The 17483-nt window shown below is 35.4% G+C and overlaps 1 protein-coding gene across 2 annotated transcripts in view; it reads right to left on the bottom strand.

Annotated features, from left to right (window-relative positions):
• Positions 1-919: 919 nt before the first annotated feature.
• CLGN (calmegin) overlaps positions 920-17483 on the bottom strand; it is a 48601-nt gene continuing 32037 nt past the window's right edge. For both annotated transcript variants that reach the window (XM_077860945.1, XM_077860946.1), the window contains exons 8-15: positions 15984-16173; positions 9060-9173; positions 8738-8888; positions 6513-6728; positions 5180-5305; positions 4798-4957; positions 3686-3786; positions 920-1467 (exon numbers count right to left, since the gene is read on the bottom strand). In XM_077860945.1, coding sequence (XP_077717071.1) covers positions 1387-1467; positions 3686-3786; positions 4798-4957; positions 5180-5305; positions 6513-6728; positions 8738-8888; positions 9060-9173; positions 15984-16173 — 1139 coding nt within the window. In that variant the 3' untranslated portion in view covers positions 920-1386. The remainder of the gene's footprint in view (positions 1468-3685; positions 3787-4797; positions 4958-5179; positions 5306-6512; positions 6729-8737; positions 8889-9059; positions 9174-15983; positions 16174-17483) is intronic.

The following is a 17483-nucleotide window of genomic DNA, read 5'->3' as shown; positions in this document are numbered from 1 at the left end:
CACTTATTTTCAATTCACTCTCTGAAATAAGGAGAGAATAGTATTACTGGTGGTTTGGTTTAACTTAAGTAAAAAGAGAAGCGCGAGACTCATTTTCCTTATACATAGGCTCTAACTGTACTGCTAGGCAGCAGGCTGTATGGGAACGGAGCTGGAGCCTGCCCAAGGATGGAGGGTATATGCACACAAAGAAATCCAAAATATTACCCAGTAGTTGGTGTAAAGTTCCCTAGATAGTATCAAAGTAGTTCCATGGTCTCAAAGATTCAGATCCCCTTCCAAAGGGTCTAGCCTGTTACCCAAATATAAAAAGTTCTTAAAATATTTTAAATGGAATGACACAACTCCATTATAATGTAGTTCTGTGATTTCTGGTAACTACTTTAAAAAAGAGGAGAAATATCTACTATCTACCTGAGAGGCAGCTTTGAAGCTAAGAATAGATTTGAATTTCTCAGGGAAAAAGCAAGATAAAAAATACAAAGCATGATGATTGATGGCTTAGCTATTAGAATCTCTTAATGACCAGGAAAGAGAAAATAATTTAAAGCTTCCCCCTCGATACTTTACCTATTAAGAGGGTATAACTTAAAGAAGAAAAAATATCTAAATTTTACTTTCAGGAACAACGTATGCATAAGCAATCTTCTGAGTGTAGGGTAAGCCTTTCTGGCATAAAGCAATTATAAAAGCTTAAAAAGTATCTGTACACCATTATATTTTGATGAACCTATTATCTTTGAATTAAAATGTAAAATATGCTGCACTATTAACCAGTGATTCTATGAATGACACGTAGACATTTCTGTTTTGCTGACTTGTCAACAAAGCACCTCTTTAAAGAAATCTATAATTTAAGTGAACAATAGGTCATAACTATAATTTGACACAACTAAGCAAATGGGGACACATACAACTCTTTCAATTGTTGATAGAATCAAACAACCATACAGAAACTTTATTGCAGTTAGCTCTGTACAACAGAACACACTCTCATTTTTATTATAGAACTACCAGTAATATTGTTGTATAGCTGTTTAAGGGGAAATTCCAATAACTGATTTTCCAACAGCAGCAAAGCTGCTGCATATTATTTTTCTCTCTACAAACCAAAACTTTCTCCAACTATTAAAACTTGGTAACTTCTAATGGTATTAGTCTCTTAAATCTGATACGTAACATGCCCCTCTTTTTTACTCTAAATCCAAAGACCAGGTAACTTGAAAGTTTTTTTTTTTCCTGAAAAGAAAGACTAAAATAAGTGTCTGAAAGAATAACATTGCTAGATATTAGAAACATGTGCAGACTGACTCAAGTTCAGCTCTGGCACACTGATTTTAGAATGCCAAATATCTCGCTCAGGAATTAAAAATACTTGAATATAGTTTATTCCTTTCGTACTCTTCTTTTGCGCACTGACTTCACTGGCCCATCTCCAGATCCTGTGCTCTCATCCGCTTCCTTCATCTAGAAGAAAGAATTGTGCAAATACTTGTTTTCATACAATGGATAAATAGTAAATAACAGATTTCTTATCCTCTAAAATACAAGTTCTAACAAATGCTACCATACATGTGGTCTTTAATGCATGAAGCTGATCAAAAGTGTTATACATAAATTAGTGTGTTTTATTTTGCTCACCTTTTGGCATGATTACATTTTCAGAATAACTCTGCTTATCAAATATGTCCCTGACAGGGAATACTACTAACAACTGAATTCATGATTTTATCATTTAGAATTTAATCTGGTTAATTCAGGGCTAGATGATCTTTTCACTGTGGGATCTTAAACACTAACTTCATCGTGATAGTTCTATAAGTAATGAACTGCTGAGCTAGATTTGCAGAGACTTTTTCAGAACTTCTGGCACATGGTACTTTGAAAAAATTAGGAGAGGGGAAAGGAAACATCACGTTTTTAGTTTGGGTTTTTGCTTTCCTTATCCAATAAGCACTCGTACATAAGTTAAACTTGTGTAACAAAATGAAATAATGAAGGCATTGTATGGTATTTTACAGATAGTTTTTATTATTTTTCAAGGTCATACTATACAAAAGTTGGCTTATTTAACTCCCTAACATATAAGAAGATTAAAAGACAAAGAATTAAGATGTTTTTAAAGGTACACAAAATATTTTGTGAAGCAAAATATAACTACATATTCAAATGAATACTGCAAGTTTTCAAAATTGCAATCAATATCAATCAGTATCAATACTGCAAGTATTATTATTAAGAGTGACAGGTGAAACAATGACTGTTTAAAAACTCTGTCCCAGGGATCCCTGGGTGGCGCAGCGGTTTGGCGCCTGCCTTTGGCCCAGGGCGCGATCCTGGAGACCCGGGATCGAATCCCACGTCAGGCTCCCGGTGCATGGAGCCTGCTTCTCCCTCTGCCTATGTCTCTGCCTCTCTCTCTCTCTCTCTGTGACTGTCATAAAAAAAAAAAAAAAAAAAAAAAAACTCTGTCCTGGAAATCATCTTCACTCAGCTTCCTCTACTATGGACATTCAGACTAATGTTCCCCCAAAACCCCTTTAAAAACTCACAAAGCAATTAAGACCAGTAACCAAGTACATATACTGAATAAGCTTTAGAAAACAAACAACAACAATAAAAATTTGAGAGATTTCTTCAAACAGATAAAACAAAAAAATTATGTCCTCACGTACAGGAGCACAGGCAAAACTGTGCTCTTACCCTAACCTAGCACTGAGTAAGAAGGGTGACGAGGATGGTGACCGCGGTGGGGTGATGTAGCCCCTGACGGTTAGCAGATAGAACGGGCCTTCGATAGGTTTCTCCTGTGCAAAAGGAGAAAGCTCTGGGTCTGAAACACATCCTGGATGGTTTCTGATTCTGTAATAACAGACTAAAAAACGGGCACTGTGGAAAGTTCTATCATATATCAGGATGCAGGAAGGCGTAGACATATTAAGTTAATGGGAAAACTAGTTTATTAAAGATTTGAGAAAAAAAAAAAAAACACCAGATCAGGCAGATAGTAATCAACTACCCAATGAATGAAATATTACAAAATGTGACAATGAATTATTCAGACCATGAGAATGTTTTTATAATAGGTATAGAGAAAATCATCTTATAATAAACAGAATTACCTTTTAAATATTCAAGTGGTCTGTTTATTATAATTTTCAAGAGAGTATTTTTATGATACAGTCATAATTTTTTACAGATGCAGCTCTCTGTATTTTGTAAACCCCTGGCTTACTTTATGCTGTTTCCCATTAGGTATTAAGATGATAAAAATTACAGTATTTTCTTGCCTTTTTTCTTTTTTTTAAAGATTTCATTTATTTATGAGACCCAGAGAAAGAGAGGCTAGAGACACAGGCAGAGGGAGAAGCAGGCTCCATGCAGGGAGCCTGACGCCGGACTCGATCCCGGGTCTCCAGGATCAGGCCCTGGGCTGAAGGCAGCGCTAAACCATTGAGCCACCTGGGCTGCCCTCGCCTTCTTTATGGATGCATTTTAAAAACAATATGGAGGATCCTACGAAAACTTGGGAGAAATATGGACAATACTTGCACTGTATGGCCTTGAAAAAAATTCTCTATAACCAAACTGTTTTGATTAAAATAATTTTTCATGAAAAAAAAATAAATTTTCATGGATAATTGTACATAAAATCTAGCGTATTTTCTGTTAAAGAGCTGCTTACCTCATCCTCTGATCCAGACTTATTTGATTTATTACCTTCTTCTTGTCCTTCTATGATTTCAATTTCTTCTTCACTCTTTTCCTCAGGTTCAGCTTCCTCTTCTAGAATACAGATTTTTGTTACAGGCAAAGACTTGCATTAAAATTTTGCTACTGAGAAGTATATATAGGATAAGGAAGATTTATTTAAATTCCAATATTTAAAAGCAATTTCTATCACTAGAAATTTCTAAAAAATTAATTGCAAGTATTATTTTATAACATTCTGTAAATGAATCATTATGTTTGAGGGAAGAGACAAGTTTAAGAAATTATTAAGTATTCAGTCTACATGTAATGCAAAAAGCATGTATGTATGTATGTGCATATATATGGACACAAACATATGTCCAGATTTTTTTTCAGAGTATGATTTTTAAGTCAACTGTTTCATCAACTATGAAGTTAAAAACAGTGCTTAAAACATAATTTCAGTTGTAAGGACTCAATCTGGAGCTTGGCTTGGGACACCTGGCAAACATCAACAGTTTTACTTCTACCTAGATGAGTGCAAGACCCACCAAAAACCTCACTTCTTCAGTTCTAACAAGTTTAGGAGTTTAGTATAAGGTGGGAAGGAGACATATGATTAGCAGTTCTTTTGAGCCATTAAATTATTCATTTGATAAGATAAACTATCTGATGAATAAACAGTCACTAAAGGACTTGGTGTTGATTTTATGGCCACAATTAACCTGCCTTAAACCTATTCTTCTCCTAGAGGCTGTGCTGTCTGTACTTCCCATCTCACCTACATTCTTGGCGGCAAGAAAAGTCCGGGCAAACAGCTACAACACATGGGACTCATACTTGCTCTTAAAACTCTTCCTAGAAAACAAGAACTGTAAGCAGGATGGCTGCTCAGGGTACAACACCCAGGCGGGGGGCATTACTCACGCCTCCTTGCCGAAGTCACGGATTCATGGGGATTCAGATGGTATATATTTGACAATAAGCAAGTGTAATGGCTACTGTTTACCAAATACTCTGCTCTTTTCATGAACAAGGGTCCCCATTATAACTCACTATTACACTATCCTACCTTTGTCCCCATTATAACTATCATTATCCTACCTTTTTCAACAGTTTCACCATCACTTTGCTTTTTTTCTTCTTCCAAGTCTACTGGTTTCTCCAGGGCAGCTTTCTTTTCCTTCACTTCTTGCTCTAGTGCTCCCTTTGTTTGTGGCTTGCATATGTCAGTCTTTTTATACTCTGAATCTTCATATTTTTTCTGTGGTAGTTTAACATAAGCTATTTTTAGTAAAAGCAAAGCTTTATTTTTTAAAAGGGTTTGGTTTTTTTTTTTTTCTTCAACAACTGGTATCAAATACAGTGACTCAGCAGTAAAAACCTAGAGGACATTTAGCTTATTGCTTTAAAGAATCACTTGCTCAGCAGAACTCCTAAACACTATGACATTTATTTTATATTGAAGAAAATTCCATTTCTTTACCTTGACTTTTCTTGGCCAACAAAATGAAGCAATTAATGCTATTGGAAGCCCTGCTGTCACCAAATAAATGAGCCAAAGCCATGGGCGCTCTTCAGCAGCTGCCATTAACTGTTTAAATATACCAGGCTATAGAAGAAATAAGCATAAAAATAAAATTCAGATTTTATAAACATTCACTAGGAAATACAGCCTGTAAAAAAGCCAACTTAGTTTACACAGGTGTTTATTAAGGAGTGATGAACTTGTAGGCTAAAAATATTTTCCCATCTTATACTCTGTACAGTTTATTTCTTTTTTAAAGATTTTATTTATTTATTCATGAGAAACAGAGAGAGAGGCAGAGACACGGGTAGAGGGAGAAGCAGCTCCCCATGGGGAGCCCAATGCGGACTCAATCCTGGGACTCCATCTGGTACTTCAGGATCACGCCCTCAGCCCAACTGCGGAGCCACCCAGGCGTCCCAACATACTGTACAGTTTAAACTCTATTAGTATGTATCACTGTTTAGAGATTTTGTAGTAGAAGATAAGTTACTACATAGGTAGAAATCACTAACCTACCAGCAAGAATTATAATTTTATTTTTTAGTAAGCTTAAGGATAGAACTACTCCTTCATTTAGATGTATACAATGCTCTGATAATTCATTCTGTACTTTTAAAGAACTTATTAATAAGATCAACCTGGGAATTATGGTGTTTTCCTTTTCATTAACAAATTTCACACGCAACCTTCAGTGAGGAAACTTTTTCTCTTAAAATCTAAAATGATTAAATGTTTTAATTTAAAAAGTTTCCATATGAAAACCTCTTTACCTACTCTATTGATGGCGTTTGTCCAAAGATACCAAATGTAAGGTATTTTTTTCTTATGGTAATTGATTTTAAAGATATATTCTCCAAGGTGCATTGTGTTGAAATATTTGTAAATAGTGTTAAGATTTGAGTAAAAAAGCACTGAACATAATAATAATAAATTTTAAAATTCTCTGTACTCCTCTAAGTGAAAAGTAGTTAAAATTCATAAAGAATACTATTTAGATTACTATTACACTTCGGCCTTGAATTGACAAGGTGATCAGGATATTAAGTAGTATCCTTATAAACAGCAAGTAGGCAATTAAATCCCATTATGCTATCATAATTTAATGAAGACATACACATATGTATATAGTTCATGATGAACTTGCATCATAATAAGGCTAAATATTTTACCGACAAATTTATTTAAGTACATGTAGTAATGACTACATATTCATTTACCTTTAAAGGGTCATTTGTATAACCTATAATCAGGACCAAGTCCTGTGACTACTCTATGGTAAATAATGTACCTCGTTAGCATTTGCTACCAGTATCTTCACTCCCCACCCATCTGCAGCCCAGCGATCTGCTGTTTCCTTTTCCGAGCAGATAATAAAATTATCAAAGTAAATATTAGAGGTCATAGACCAAAGCTCTAAACCAAGAGCACGGAAAGAAGTCAGAAGAAATGGATGATCATCTTCAAAATAATCTGGATTCGGGATTTTTCGAGGACTCCAGATTCCCTAGAAGAAAACATAATTTAAAGACATTTTCAAATAAAATAATCTCATTATAAATGCTATTCAAGAAGCCATTGCTGTTGATGGGACACCTGGGTGGCCCAGTCAGTGAAGTGTCCAACTCTTGATTTCAGCTCAGCTAACGGTTGCAGGGTTGTGAGATCAGCCCCATGTCAGGCTCCAAGCTGGATGTGGAGCCTGTTTGGGGTTCTCTCTCTCCCTCTTTCTCTGCCCCTCCCCTGCCTCTCTCCCCCCTCCCCCACCCCAGCATGCACACTCTCTCTCCTAAAAAGAAAAAAATACTGTTGAATGAAATCAGCAGTACTAATTGGAGAAAAAAGAAAACATTAGCTGACAAGAATTCATTAGCAACTTATTGGAAATAAATATTTGTTTCTTCTCATTCTGTACACAATGTTCCCTATGAATAAAACTGACCTGAAACTGCAAAAAAAGGCAAAGTGAAAATCCAACACACAGAAACTTGGGTAATTAAATTTCACTAGTAACTGATACTATTTTTAGATAAGTTTTTTTTACGTTTAGTGAAGTTATCCAAGGCAAGAAGTCATTAAAATTGCCCAAATCAGAGAGATCACGGTATGGTAAATATGAAGACACTTATTTTAATTTTTTTATAAAGTACCTTTAAAAAAATTATTTGTTTGAGAGAGAGCACAAGCAGGGGTAGGGGCAGAGGGAGAGGGAGAAGCAGACTTCTCATTGAGCAGGAAAGCAGGTGGATGTGAGACTCTATCGCAGACCTCCAGGATCCTGACCTGAGCCGGAGGCAGATGTGAAGCCACTCCTCTTATCATATACTCACCATGGGCATCAATGATCAGACATGGTTGAGCCTCAGAAAAAAAAAAAAACCTCAACATAAAAGTTCCACTAGATTTTAAATGATTAAACTTAACCAAATCAAAAAAATTCAACAATATGATTACTCATTCACTCCGCCATCATATGTATCTATTCTGTGCCAGGCACAGTGCCAGATGCTAGGGACAGAATGGCACAGTCAAGAAAGACATGGACCCTCTATTATTAAATCTAAAGTAATGAGGGAGACAGAGATTCAACAAAGAAGTTACCAAAATAAATATTATGTGATAAATGCTATGAAAAAAAAAAAACAGTAAACAAATTGGAATATGTCACTGCATCCATATAATAAATATTAGAAAATATCAATGAGTAATTAAATAAAACTACAGGGTTAAATGGACAACACGGATATTTCTACCCAAAAATCTAGGTACAATCAAAAGATATCTAATTCATATTTTAAAAAATCTATAGTTTAACAGCACCAGAAAGTAAGGAGCATATTAATTAAATACAGGCATTAATTACTAAAATGTACAACATGAGGTCTTCTGATCAGAACTCATTTCTTATGTCTAATTCTAAAATAGAATAAGAGTGATCATCAGTTACCAGGGAAAAATATAGTATGAAGTCACTGATCTTTAGTTCTTAATATTATTCCCCCAGAAAATCACATAAAGAATACTTAAACATTTTTTAAAAGTAAATTCTATGCCCACCATGGGGCCTGCACTCATGAGGCAGAAATCAAAAGTCACATACTCTATGGACTGAGCCAGCCAGGTGCCCCAAGAATACTTTACTTTTTAAATATAAATTAGTTGGAGTCTATTTTCTTTGACTTCTTAAATAGTTAATGCATACTATTACAAATCAAATTTCTAAAAGTTAACATTATTTTTAAAAATATTTTATTTATTTATTTATTTATTTATTTATTTATTTATTTAAGAGAGAGGACAAGCGGGGTATTGACGGAGTGATAGGGAAAAGCAGACAACCCACTGAACAGGAAGCTGGAGCCAATCCCAGGACCCTGGAATCACAACTTAGCCAAAGGCTTAACCGACTGTGCCACCCAGGCGTCTCCCAACATGACATTAATAACAACTAGATACAGAATAGAAATATCACAGCATTTTAAACTTGACTGTGGAATTGGAAGAAGTGGTTATTACCTGGTAGTTAGGATTATCTATCATTGGAGGTCTCCATACTCCTTTGTATTTGGGATTATCTATCATGGGAGGTGACCACTCACCACACCCAATTCGACATGCTGGATTAGAAATACGAGGTGCCTCCCATTCTCCATCCATGTCTTCATTCCTTAGGAAAGTAGGGGAAAAAATTCAACATAAAAGCTTTACAGACGAAAATGTGTATCTATGCATTTATAGTGACCTCAAGTATAGTAGCTTCAAGTCTCTCCTGTAAGTCACATGAACTAGTAGCACAAAGCAAGAAAGAAATTGACATTTGAAGATGAAGAATATTTACCAGTCATCAGGTTTTTCAGCATTTGGATCTGGAATAAATTTTGGTTCATCATCAAGCCAGCCATCAGGTTTAACAACACTTAAATCTTCTATTTGGGCAGGTTCACTTTCATCCCTGGAAATAGAGTATTTTGTGCCAAGTATTAATTATTCAAAAAGTTTAAAAATACATATGTTACAAAATTCAGAAGATATTCAACCGGTATTTCCTACCCTTCTGTCTTTTGTGCCTGCTACTTCCCCCATCTCTCATTCGCCAAAATCTTCTGCTAACTTGTCACTTTTTATTTTTTATAATTTGTTTTAAATTTTTTTATTTATTTATTCATGAGAGACACACAGAGAGAGAAGCAGAGACACAGGCATAGGGAGAAGCAGACTCCTCGTGGGGAGTCTGATGTGGAACTTGATCCTAGGACTGCAGGATCACAACCTCAGACAAAGGCAGACACTCAACCACTGAGTCACCCAGGTGTCCCGTAATTTAGTATTTTCATTTAAAAACACTTAGAAAACAAATTCTAAAATATATAAAAATAATCATATTAAGTACTGAATAGAACTACTAATGATAATTTTCATCTTTATAGAAAAGTAAAAATTTTAAACAAGAGGTTACAGTATGATTTTTCAAACAAACCTAAGTAAGATAAACTCAAATAATCAACTCCCTGTAACTAAAGACTTGTACTTGCCTGATATCAATGTTATCTTAAGTCTGTCAGGGTTCAGAGTAACTATAAGAGTTTAAAATTTTAAGGGAACATTTCTTTTAGCAGTTTATAAAACAAATTCTAACAGGTATCACCAATTGGAAAAAGGTTATCATAACCCATTTCTCTTATTTAAGGGCAAACTTCTTTCTCAGCCTTACTTTTTATGGGTAAACAAATATGAAGCAATGTAAGACAATCCACATGAAGGATTGTAGTCCTACCCTTTTCTGAAAGTGAATTCATGAAAGTTATGCATTAATAAGTGACTTTTTATTAGTTTTTTAAAAAACTATACTGTTCTTCCTACCTTATAAAGGTTGTTTCCCTATTATACTATTTGCTTGAAGGCAAAGACATTTTTATCACTAATCAGAATCTCTCTTTATCTACAAGAGAGTTAACAAGTAAACACTTTTGGTTATCCAGAAGCAACACTCTTATTTCTGAGTACGTAGTAACCCCAATGTTTACAAACAAGTAAGAATTTGAAATAGGAGTAGACATTTTCCAAAATGAAGCAGAGAGAAAAAAAATTGGTTTAAAAAATGAACAGGGGTGTGTGGGTGGCTCAATCAGTTAAAGTCTGCTTTTGGCTCAGGTCATGATCCCAGGGTCCTGGGACTTAAGCCTTGAGCCTCTCATCAGGCTCCCTGCTCAGCAGGAAGTCTGCTTTCCCTCTGCCCCTCCTCATCCTGCTCCTGCCCCCCCAACAAATAAAATCTTTTTAAAAATGAATAGATCCTCAGTAACCTGTGACATCATGTAAATGTAAACATACATTTTACATGATGTTCCAAAGAAAGGGGAGACACATATAAATATTTAAAGAAATAATGGCCAAATATTACCCAAATTTGATACAAACTATACAGCTATATGCCAAAAAGCTCAGAAGCAAAGTAAACCAAAGCAAACACATATACACAAAACCAAACTGTTGAAAATCAGTAATAATAAATCTTAAAACCAAACAGGAAAAAATTACATATTAGGTAAAGGAGAAAAAGGATGAGAATAACAACTGACTTATCAGAAACAATTCAAGCTTCCTCAAGACAACGCAAGAAATTATGGTTTTAAAATAACTATGGGGCAGCCTGGGTGGCTCAGCGGTTTAGCTCCGCCTTCAGCCCAGGGTGTGATCCTGGAGACTGGGATGGAGTCCCACATGGAGCTCCCTGCTTGGAGCCTGCTTCTCCCTCTGCCTGTGTCTCTGCCTCTCTCTCTCTGTGTCTCTCATGAATAAATTAAAAAATAAAATAACTATCAACCTGTAATTCAATAGTAAAAACAGCCTTCCAAAATTAAGGTAAAATAAAGTTTCAGATAATTAAAAGTTGAGAGGATTCAATGACAGCAGACATATGTCACAATATGTTGGGAAGTTTACTAGGCAGAAGGAAAATAATAACAGATGAAAATGTGTATCTACAGAAGAGTACCAGAAATGATAACTATGAGGGTAAATAAAAGAACTTTTTCCCTAATAATTGTCTGATCAAAAGACACTGACTGCAAAATAAATATGTGTGGCCTTCATAGTATAGATAGAAGTAAGTATATGATAGCAGCATGAAAGAGGAAAATATAAGGCCCTTATAAGATTAACTTAGATGTAAAGTGGTATGATGACAGTAGACTGAAATAAGTTAAAGATGAATATCATAAAACTTACAGCAACACTAAAACAGTAAACCACAGAGGAAAAGGTAATATGCCAAGAGAAAAGAAAAAATAGGAGACTAAAATAAAAGAAAACAAAATAACTCAATCTAAAAGAATTTAGGGAAAAAAATACCTTATAAAGGACCACAGAATATATGGGACAAACAGAAAACAAGTAGTAAGAAAAGAAAATAAGCATAATTTATATCCAACCATATTAATAATTACATTAAATGTAGATGGTTTAAAACACTCCACTTAAAAGACAAGCTCCACATATAGGTTGCCTACTAGCAAATCAGTTTAAAAATAAAGGTATATATAGCTCACAGGTAAACAATGGAAAATAATATTCAATGGAAACATGATTTAAAAGAAAGCAGGACTGTTGACTTAGTATGAGACTAAAACAGACATCAAGACAAAATATTACAAGAGTTTATAAAGAAGGATATTATTCTATAATAATAAAGTGTTTAGTTCCTCACATGAAATACTGCAAAAAGATGGAGTAACAGACCTTCAAAATACATGAAGCAAAAACTAACAGAATTCAAAAGATATAGACAAATCTACCATCATAGTTAAAGATTTTAATATTCTTCTCTCAGTAAGGGAACAGACTGAAAACCTATAAATATATCAACCACATGACATAGTTGACATTTGTAAACTTTCTGACAATAGAATTAAAAATTGGGAGTCAAAATGAAAATCAAAGTAATTAAACTTCTGGGGAATCCATAAATAATTGCCACCAAAGCAACACATTTAAAAACACATGAATCAAAGAAAAAAAATCACTAGTGAAATTAGAAAACAGTATGACCTGAATGTTCTTGTAGGTGACATACATTTGTGAAACATAGTTAAAGCAGTGTTTAGAGAAAGTTTATAGCTACTTCTACTGAAAGAGATTTTCTAATTTAATAAGGCTAAAAAAAAAAAGAAGCAGTTATTTGCTTCAAAGTAAGAAGAAAAAAACAAATATTTAAAAAGTCAATAGAGGGGAAAAACTAAGACAAAAGCCAATTCTTCAAAAAATGAATAAAATTGATAAATTTCTAGTTAGACACATCAAGAAAAAAACACAAATTACCATACTAGAAATGAAAGAGGAGTCATCAGTATAGATCATTACAGATATTAATGATGACAAGAGGTGTTGAAACAATTAGACATCCATATTTTTTAAAAAATTGATCTTGATTTAGATCTCACACTACATACAATTAACCTAGAACAGAGTTTTACTCAAAATTATTTGTCTAGAAAAAAAAGCACGAATCTCTGTAACACTCATTTGGGCAAAGATTTCCTAGGTAAGACACTAAAGTCATGAATCACCAAAGACAAATCTTGACAAAGTGGACTTCATAAAAATTTAAAACTTTGTTCTCTATTAAGAAAATTAGAACAATCCTCAGAGTGAGAGGACATACCTGCACCAATTGCCTATTGCTATATAACCCCAAAATTTAGGGGCTTAAAAATAATGTTTATTACTGAAGTGTCTGATTCTGGGTACCTCCCTTACTGGGTCCTCTGCTCAGGCTCTTGGACAGGCTGCAATCAGGAATGGGTATGGGCCAGGACTGAGGCAGGGGGCTTCTGGAATAGTTTCCAACGATCCCTGCCTCCCAGTCCTCATGCCCATGTGTGTTCCTCTCCTGGAGTGTGGGTTGGATCTAAGAACTCGCTACTGATGAACAGAAATTACCGATGGGATGTTACCTCCAAGATTAAGTAATAAAAGACCAAATATTAGTTTCCTGAGGCTGCTGTAACAAAGTACTACAAACTGCAGCCTGAAAATGACAGAGGTTTATTATCTGAGAACTCTGGAGACTAGAAGTCCAAAATCCAGATTTTTGATAGGACCATGTTCTCCCTGAAGGCTCTCAGGGAGGAACCTTCTTTGCTCCTCCTTAGCTCCTAGTGTCTGCTGGCAACACTTGGCATTCCCTGGCTTGTTGATGCATCACTTTAATTTCTGCCTTAGTTGTCACACGGTGGTCTCCCTGTGTGTACCTGTCCAAATTTCCCTCTTCTTCTAACAACACCAACCATATTGGATTTAGGGCCCATCCTAATTCAGTATGACCTCATCTTAACTTGATTACATCTGCAAAGACCCTAATTCCAAATAAAGTCATAATCATAAGTTCTGGGTAGATACGGATTTTTGGAGGACACTGTTAACCCAGTATGGATTGTGACTTTCATCTTCTCTGCACCCTCTCTTCACTCGGTTTTGCTTCCTTGAAGGGAGCCTATCATATTGTGAGCTACTCTATGGAGAGACCTAGATTGGCAAGGAACCAAGGGAGGACTCTGGCTAACATCCAGCAAGGAATTGAGGCTCTCAGTCCAACAATGACAATTCAGTCCCTTGAGAAACAGAACCTTGCCAAAACCTGCTTGAGTGGACTGAAAGTGGTTCCATTCCTAGTTAAGCTTTTAGAGGACTACAGTCTCAGCTCCTAGGTATTTACCCAAGAAAAAGGAAAAATTATGTTCACACAAAGCCCTGTCCACATTTATAACAGCTTTATTCATAATTGCCCCAAACTGGAAACAACCAAAATTTCCATCAATGTGTGACTGAACAAATAAAATAAATCTCTACAAATAAATCTCTGCAATCTCTACAAATCCCTAAAACAAAACTAACTACTGATATAAGCAAAACTATGGATGAATTTCAAAAAGTATTATTCTAAGTGAAAGAAACCAGAAACAAAAGCTATATACCATATGATTCCATTTTATAGGATATTCTGGAAAAGGCAAAGCTCTAAAAGACAGAAATCAGATCATTGGTTACAGGAGATAAGGGTGGAAGGAACTGATTACAAATACAAGGGACCTTTTGGGGGTGATGGAAATATTCCATATCACAATTGTGGTAGTAGTTACATCACTGTCCATGTCTGTCAATACACATGGAACTGTATATCTAAAATAAATGAATTAACCTACATGAAAATTATATTTTGATAAATCTGACATGCAATTAGAATCCAGGAAATATAAAAAGGTCAATATTTGCTGACAACGAGGACTGCTGCAACGTTAGCCTAATATTGAAAATCAATCACCATAATACACTATACTAAAAAAATAAAAGAGAAAGCCCACATGGTCATCTCAACGGCTATACAAAAGCACCTTATAAATCCAACACCCAATTATGGAAAAAAAACACAAAACTCATTAAACTAAGAACAGAACTTTTTAAAATCACAGTGAGTGGGGCACCTGGGTGGCTCAGTTAAATGTCCAACTCTTGATTCTGGCTCAGGTCATGACTTCAGGCTTGTGAGATGGAGCGTGGATCCTGCTTAAGATTCTCTTTCCCCCTCTCCCTCTGCCCCTTTCCCCTCTAAAATAATAAAAAATAAGATCATACTTACTATCTATACCTTTGTGTAGTCCCCTCCCAAATGTACCAGGCAGGTTAGTCCGAAATGTGACAAACAGAATCAGCTGAGGTGCTCAAGTGAGGACAGGTCACTTCAGAGATAGGTTATAAAAGACATTATAATTTCTGTGGTTGCACTTTCTTTCTCCCTTCGGGGGAACCAGAAGGAGAGGCCACCTGGCGAGGCACTGAAACTTCGTGACAACAGCCACATAAGCCAGCTAAAAAGTGAAGCAGATCCTCCAGCAGCTAGAGTCAAACCTTCAGATGAATGCCTGAGTCCAACCTCAGGAGAGAGCCTGAGCCAGAACCAGTCAGCTAGCCACTCCCAGTTTCCCGACCCCTAGGAACTGAGTGAGTTAGGATGAGCCAGGGTGAACAAAAATGGTATCTCTTGCCATCTGAGCTCAAAGCTATGGGAACTCAGGAACTGAGTACATTTAAGGAAAAAAAAAACTCCTATTCCTGTAGAATGAAAACAACACAAATACTCAGCTACACAATCTAGTATGAGTGAGTCCTATATAGTTGTACACGATCTTGAACATATGGCTATTTTAAGGCCAGTAATCATTAACTGAAAAGACTATATATTTCATACAGAATACATGATAAAGATCAAACTAGGAATTAAAATTAAAGTGTTGGTATTGTAGATTCACGGAATCCTCCCTATCCTCAGCATTAGAAACATAAAAAATATTGAAAAAGACAACAAAATTAAAATATTAATTAAAATGAAAATTAAGATCATTAAAAGGTAAGGATATACAAAAGCTATTTTGTTTTTTTTGGGGGGCTGGTGTATAAGGGTAGAGGGAGAGAGAGAGTCTTTAGCAGGCTCCATGCCCAGTGCAGAGCCCAACGACCCTGAGATTGATCTCAACCCTGAGATCATGACCTGAGCCGAAATCTAGAGTCGGGCAGATGTTTAACCAACTGAGCCACCCAGATGCCCCAACAAAATCGATCGTAGAAAAATACTTCACCCCAAATAGTCAAAATATATAATTTTGATGTTTAAAAGAGTATGCTTCACTGGTTGTAAACTTCGCTTATATGCAGTATCTCATTACTGAATTACACCAGCTAATGCTTTGCTACTGAATTCTTCGCTTACCAGTCTTCTGGTTTGACAGCAGAAGGATCAGGGATTTTTGCTCTTTCATCCCATTCATCAGGCTTTTTATCACTGGGATCTTCAATTTCTTTGGGAGGATTGATAGGAGGAACCACATCTTCTAGGAGGCTTCCTTGGTTTACAACTACTTGATCAATTAGTACTTCAAATGTGTCATCTGGATTCATCACTAAAGACCAATTTAAACATATTATTACACTTATCAGAATGACTGACATTTTCAAGACCATCTTCTAAATAATAAAATTACCCTAAATTCCATGGGTAAATATTTTTCTCAACCAGAAATAGAGGAATTACAATATATTCAATCAAAACATCCTGAGATCACCAGGTATAATGTTTTCTAAAACCAAAGATAAAATTTTGTCTTAAGTAATAATAATTTAATAAAATCCTCCATTACTTCTCAAGTAAAGAATAGCCAATAGCTAAGTCAGTTTGGCACTCACACAACCAGTCAACTTCACTTTTGTGTAATTACAGAATGCAACCCAATCTTCTTCAGCATTTCAAAATAACTTTTTTGAAACCATCTCAAACTTCAAAAGTCACCAAGTGCACTGTAAGGAGCTTTTTTCAAGAACCACTTGAGAGTAAGTTACTGACCTCATATACATCATCCTGGAATGCTTTAATGTATATTTTCTACATACGAGGACATTTTCCTACGTAACGCCAATCTAGTTACCAAAATCAGAAAATTCACATTGATACATTACTACCATTTCCTAGAAAGTTTTAAAGTTCATTGACACTTCAAATTCAATGATTCATACACTGTAGTGTATCTTAAGGCTGACTGAAAATAGTCAAGCTCACACTCACGTTTGTTCGGAGGTGAGTTCTAACTCTCTAAAAGTACTCAAGCCAAAAGTTTCATAAAGAACCCCCTTTTCTATTGTAATGACAAAATAAAAGGTCTCTCCTCTTCCTGTAAATTTGGGAGATGGGGTCACTAATAAACTCTGTGTCTTTGGAAAGGATGGTAGATGAAAACAGATACCTAGGATTTCCTTTCAGTAAACTAAGGCAGTGGAGCTGTCAATGAATGTCAGGGCCATCCTAACTTAATTAGTAAGTGGGCTACCACTTCCTGAAGGAATAGTTGTGAGGCAAGACCAATTTCCAGAGGTTTTAGTTACAACCCCAAATTACTTATCTCGGAATTAATACTGCAATTTATACTCAAACGCAAATGACACAAACACACTCAATGTTCTCTCCCTTCCCTTTTTCCTTCAATATTTCCTCTTCTATTATAGCCGAGAGTATAAAACTATACTATACACAAAGGAAAAAGTCAAGGTTTAAGCAGAACTAAGAGTAAGATCTTAAATGTAAAAAAGTATTAGATTTTTCCTAATTCAAAAAAAGGCATTTCGCAAGAAAAATCTTGAAAAGAATGTGAATAGATTCTGCAACTGAAATTCTTAAAAAATTACTTAAAACAAAAAAGCATCTGACAAGTATTCATAT

The sequence above is a fragment of the Canis aureus genome, chromosome 20 (assembly GCF_053574225.1).
Source record: "Canis aureus isolate CA01 chromosome 20, VMU_Caureus_v.1.0, whole genome shotgun sequence".
In the NCBI taxonomy this organism is placed as follows: domain Eukaryota; kingdom Metazoa; phylum Chordata; class Mammalia; order Carnivora; family Canidae; genus Canis; species Canis aureus.
This window is presented reverse-complemented; position numbering and strand designations above follow the sequence as displayed.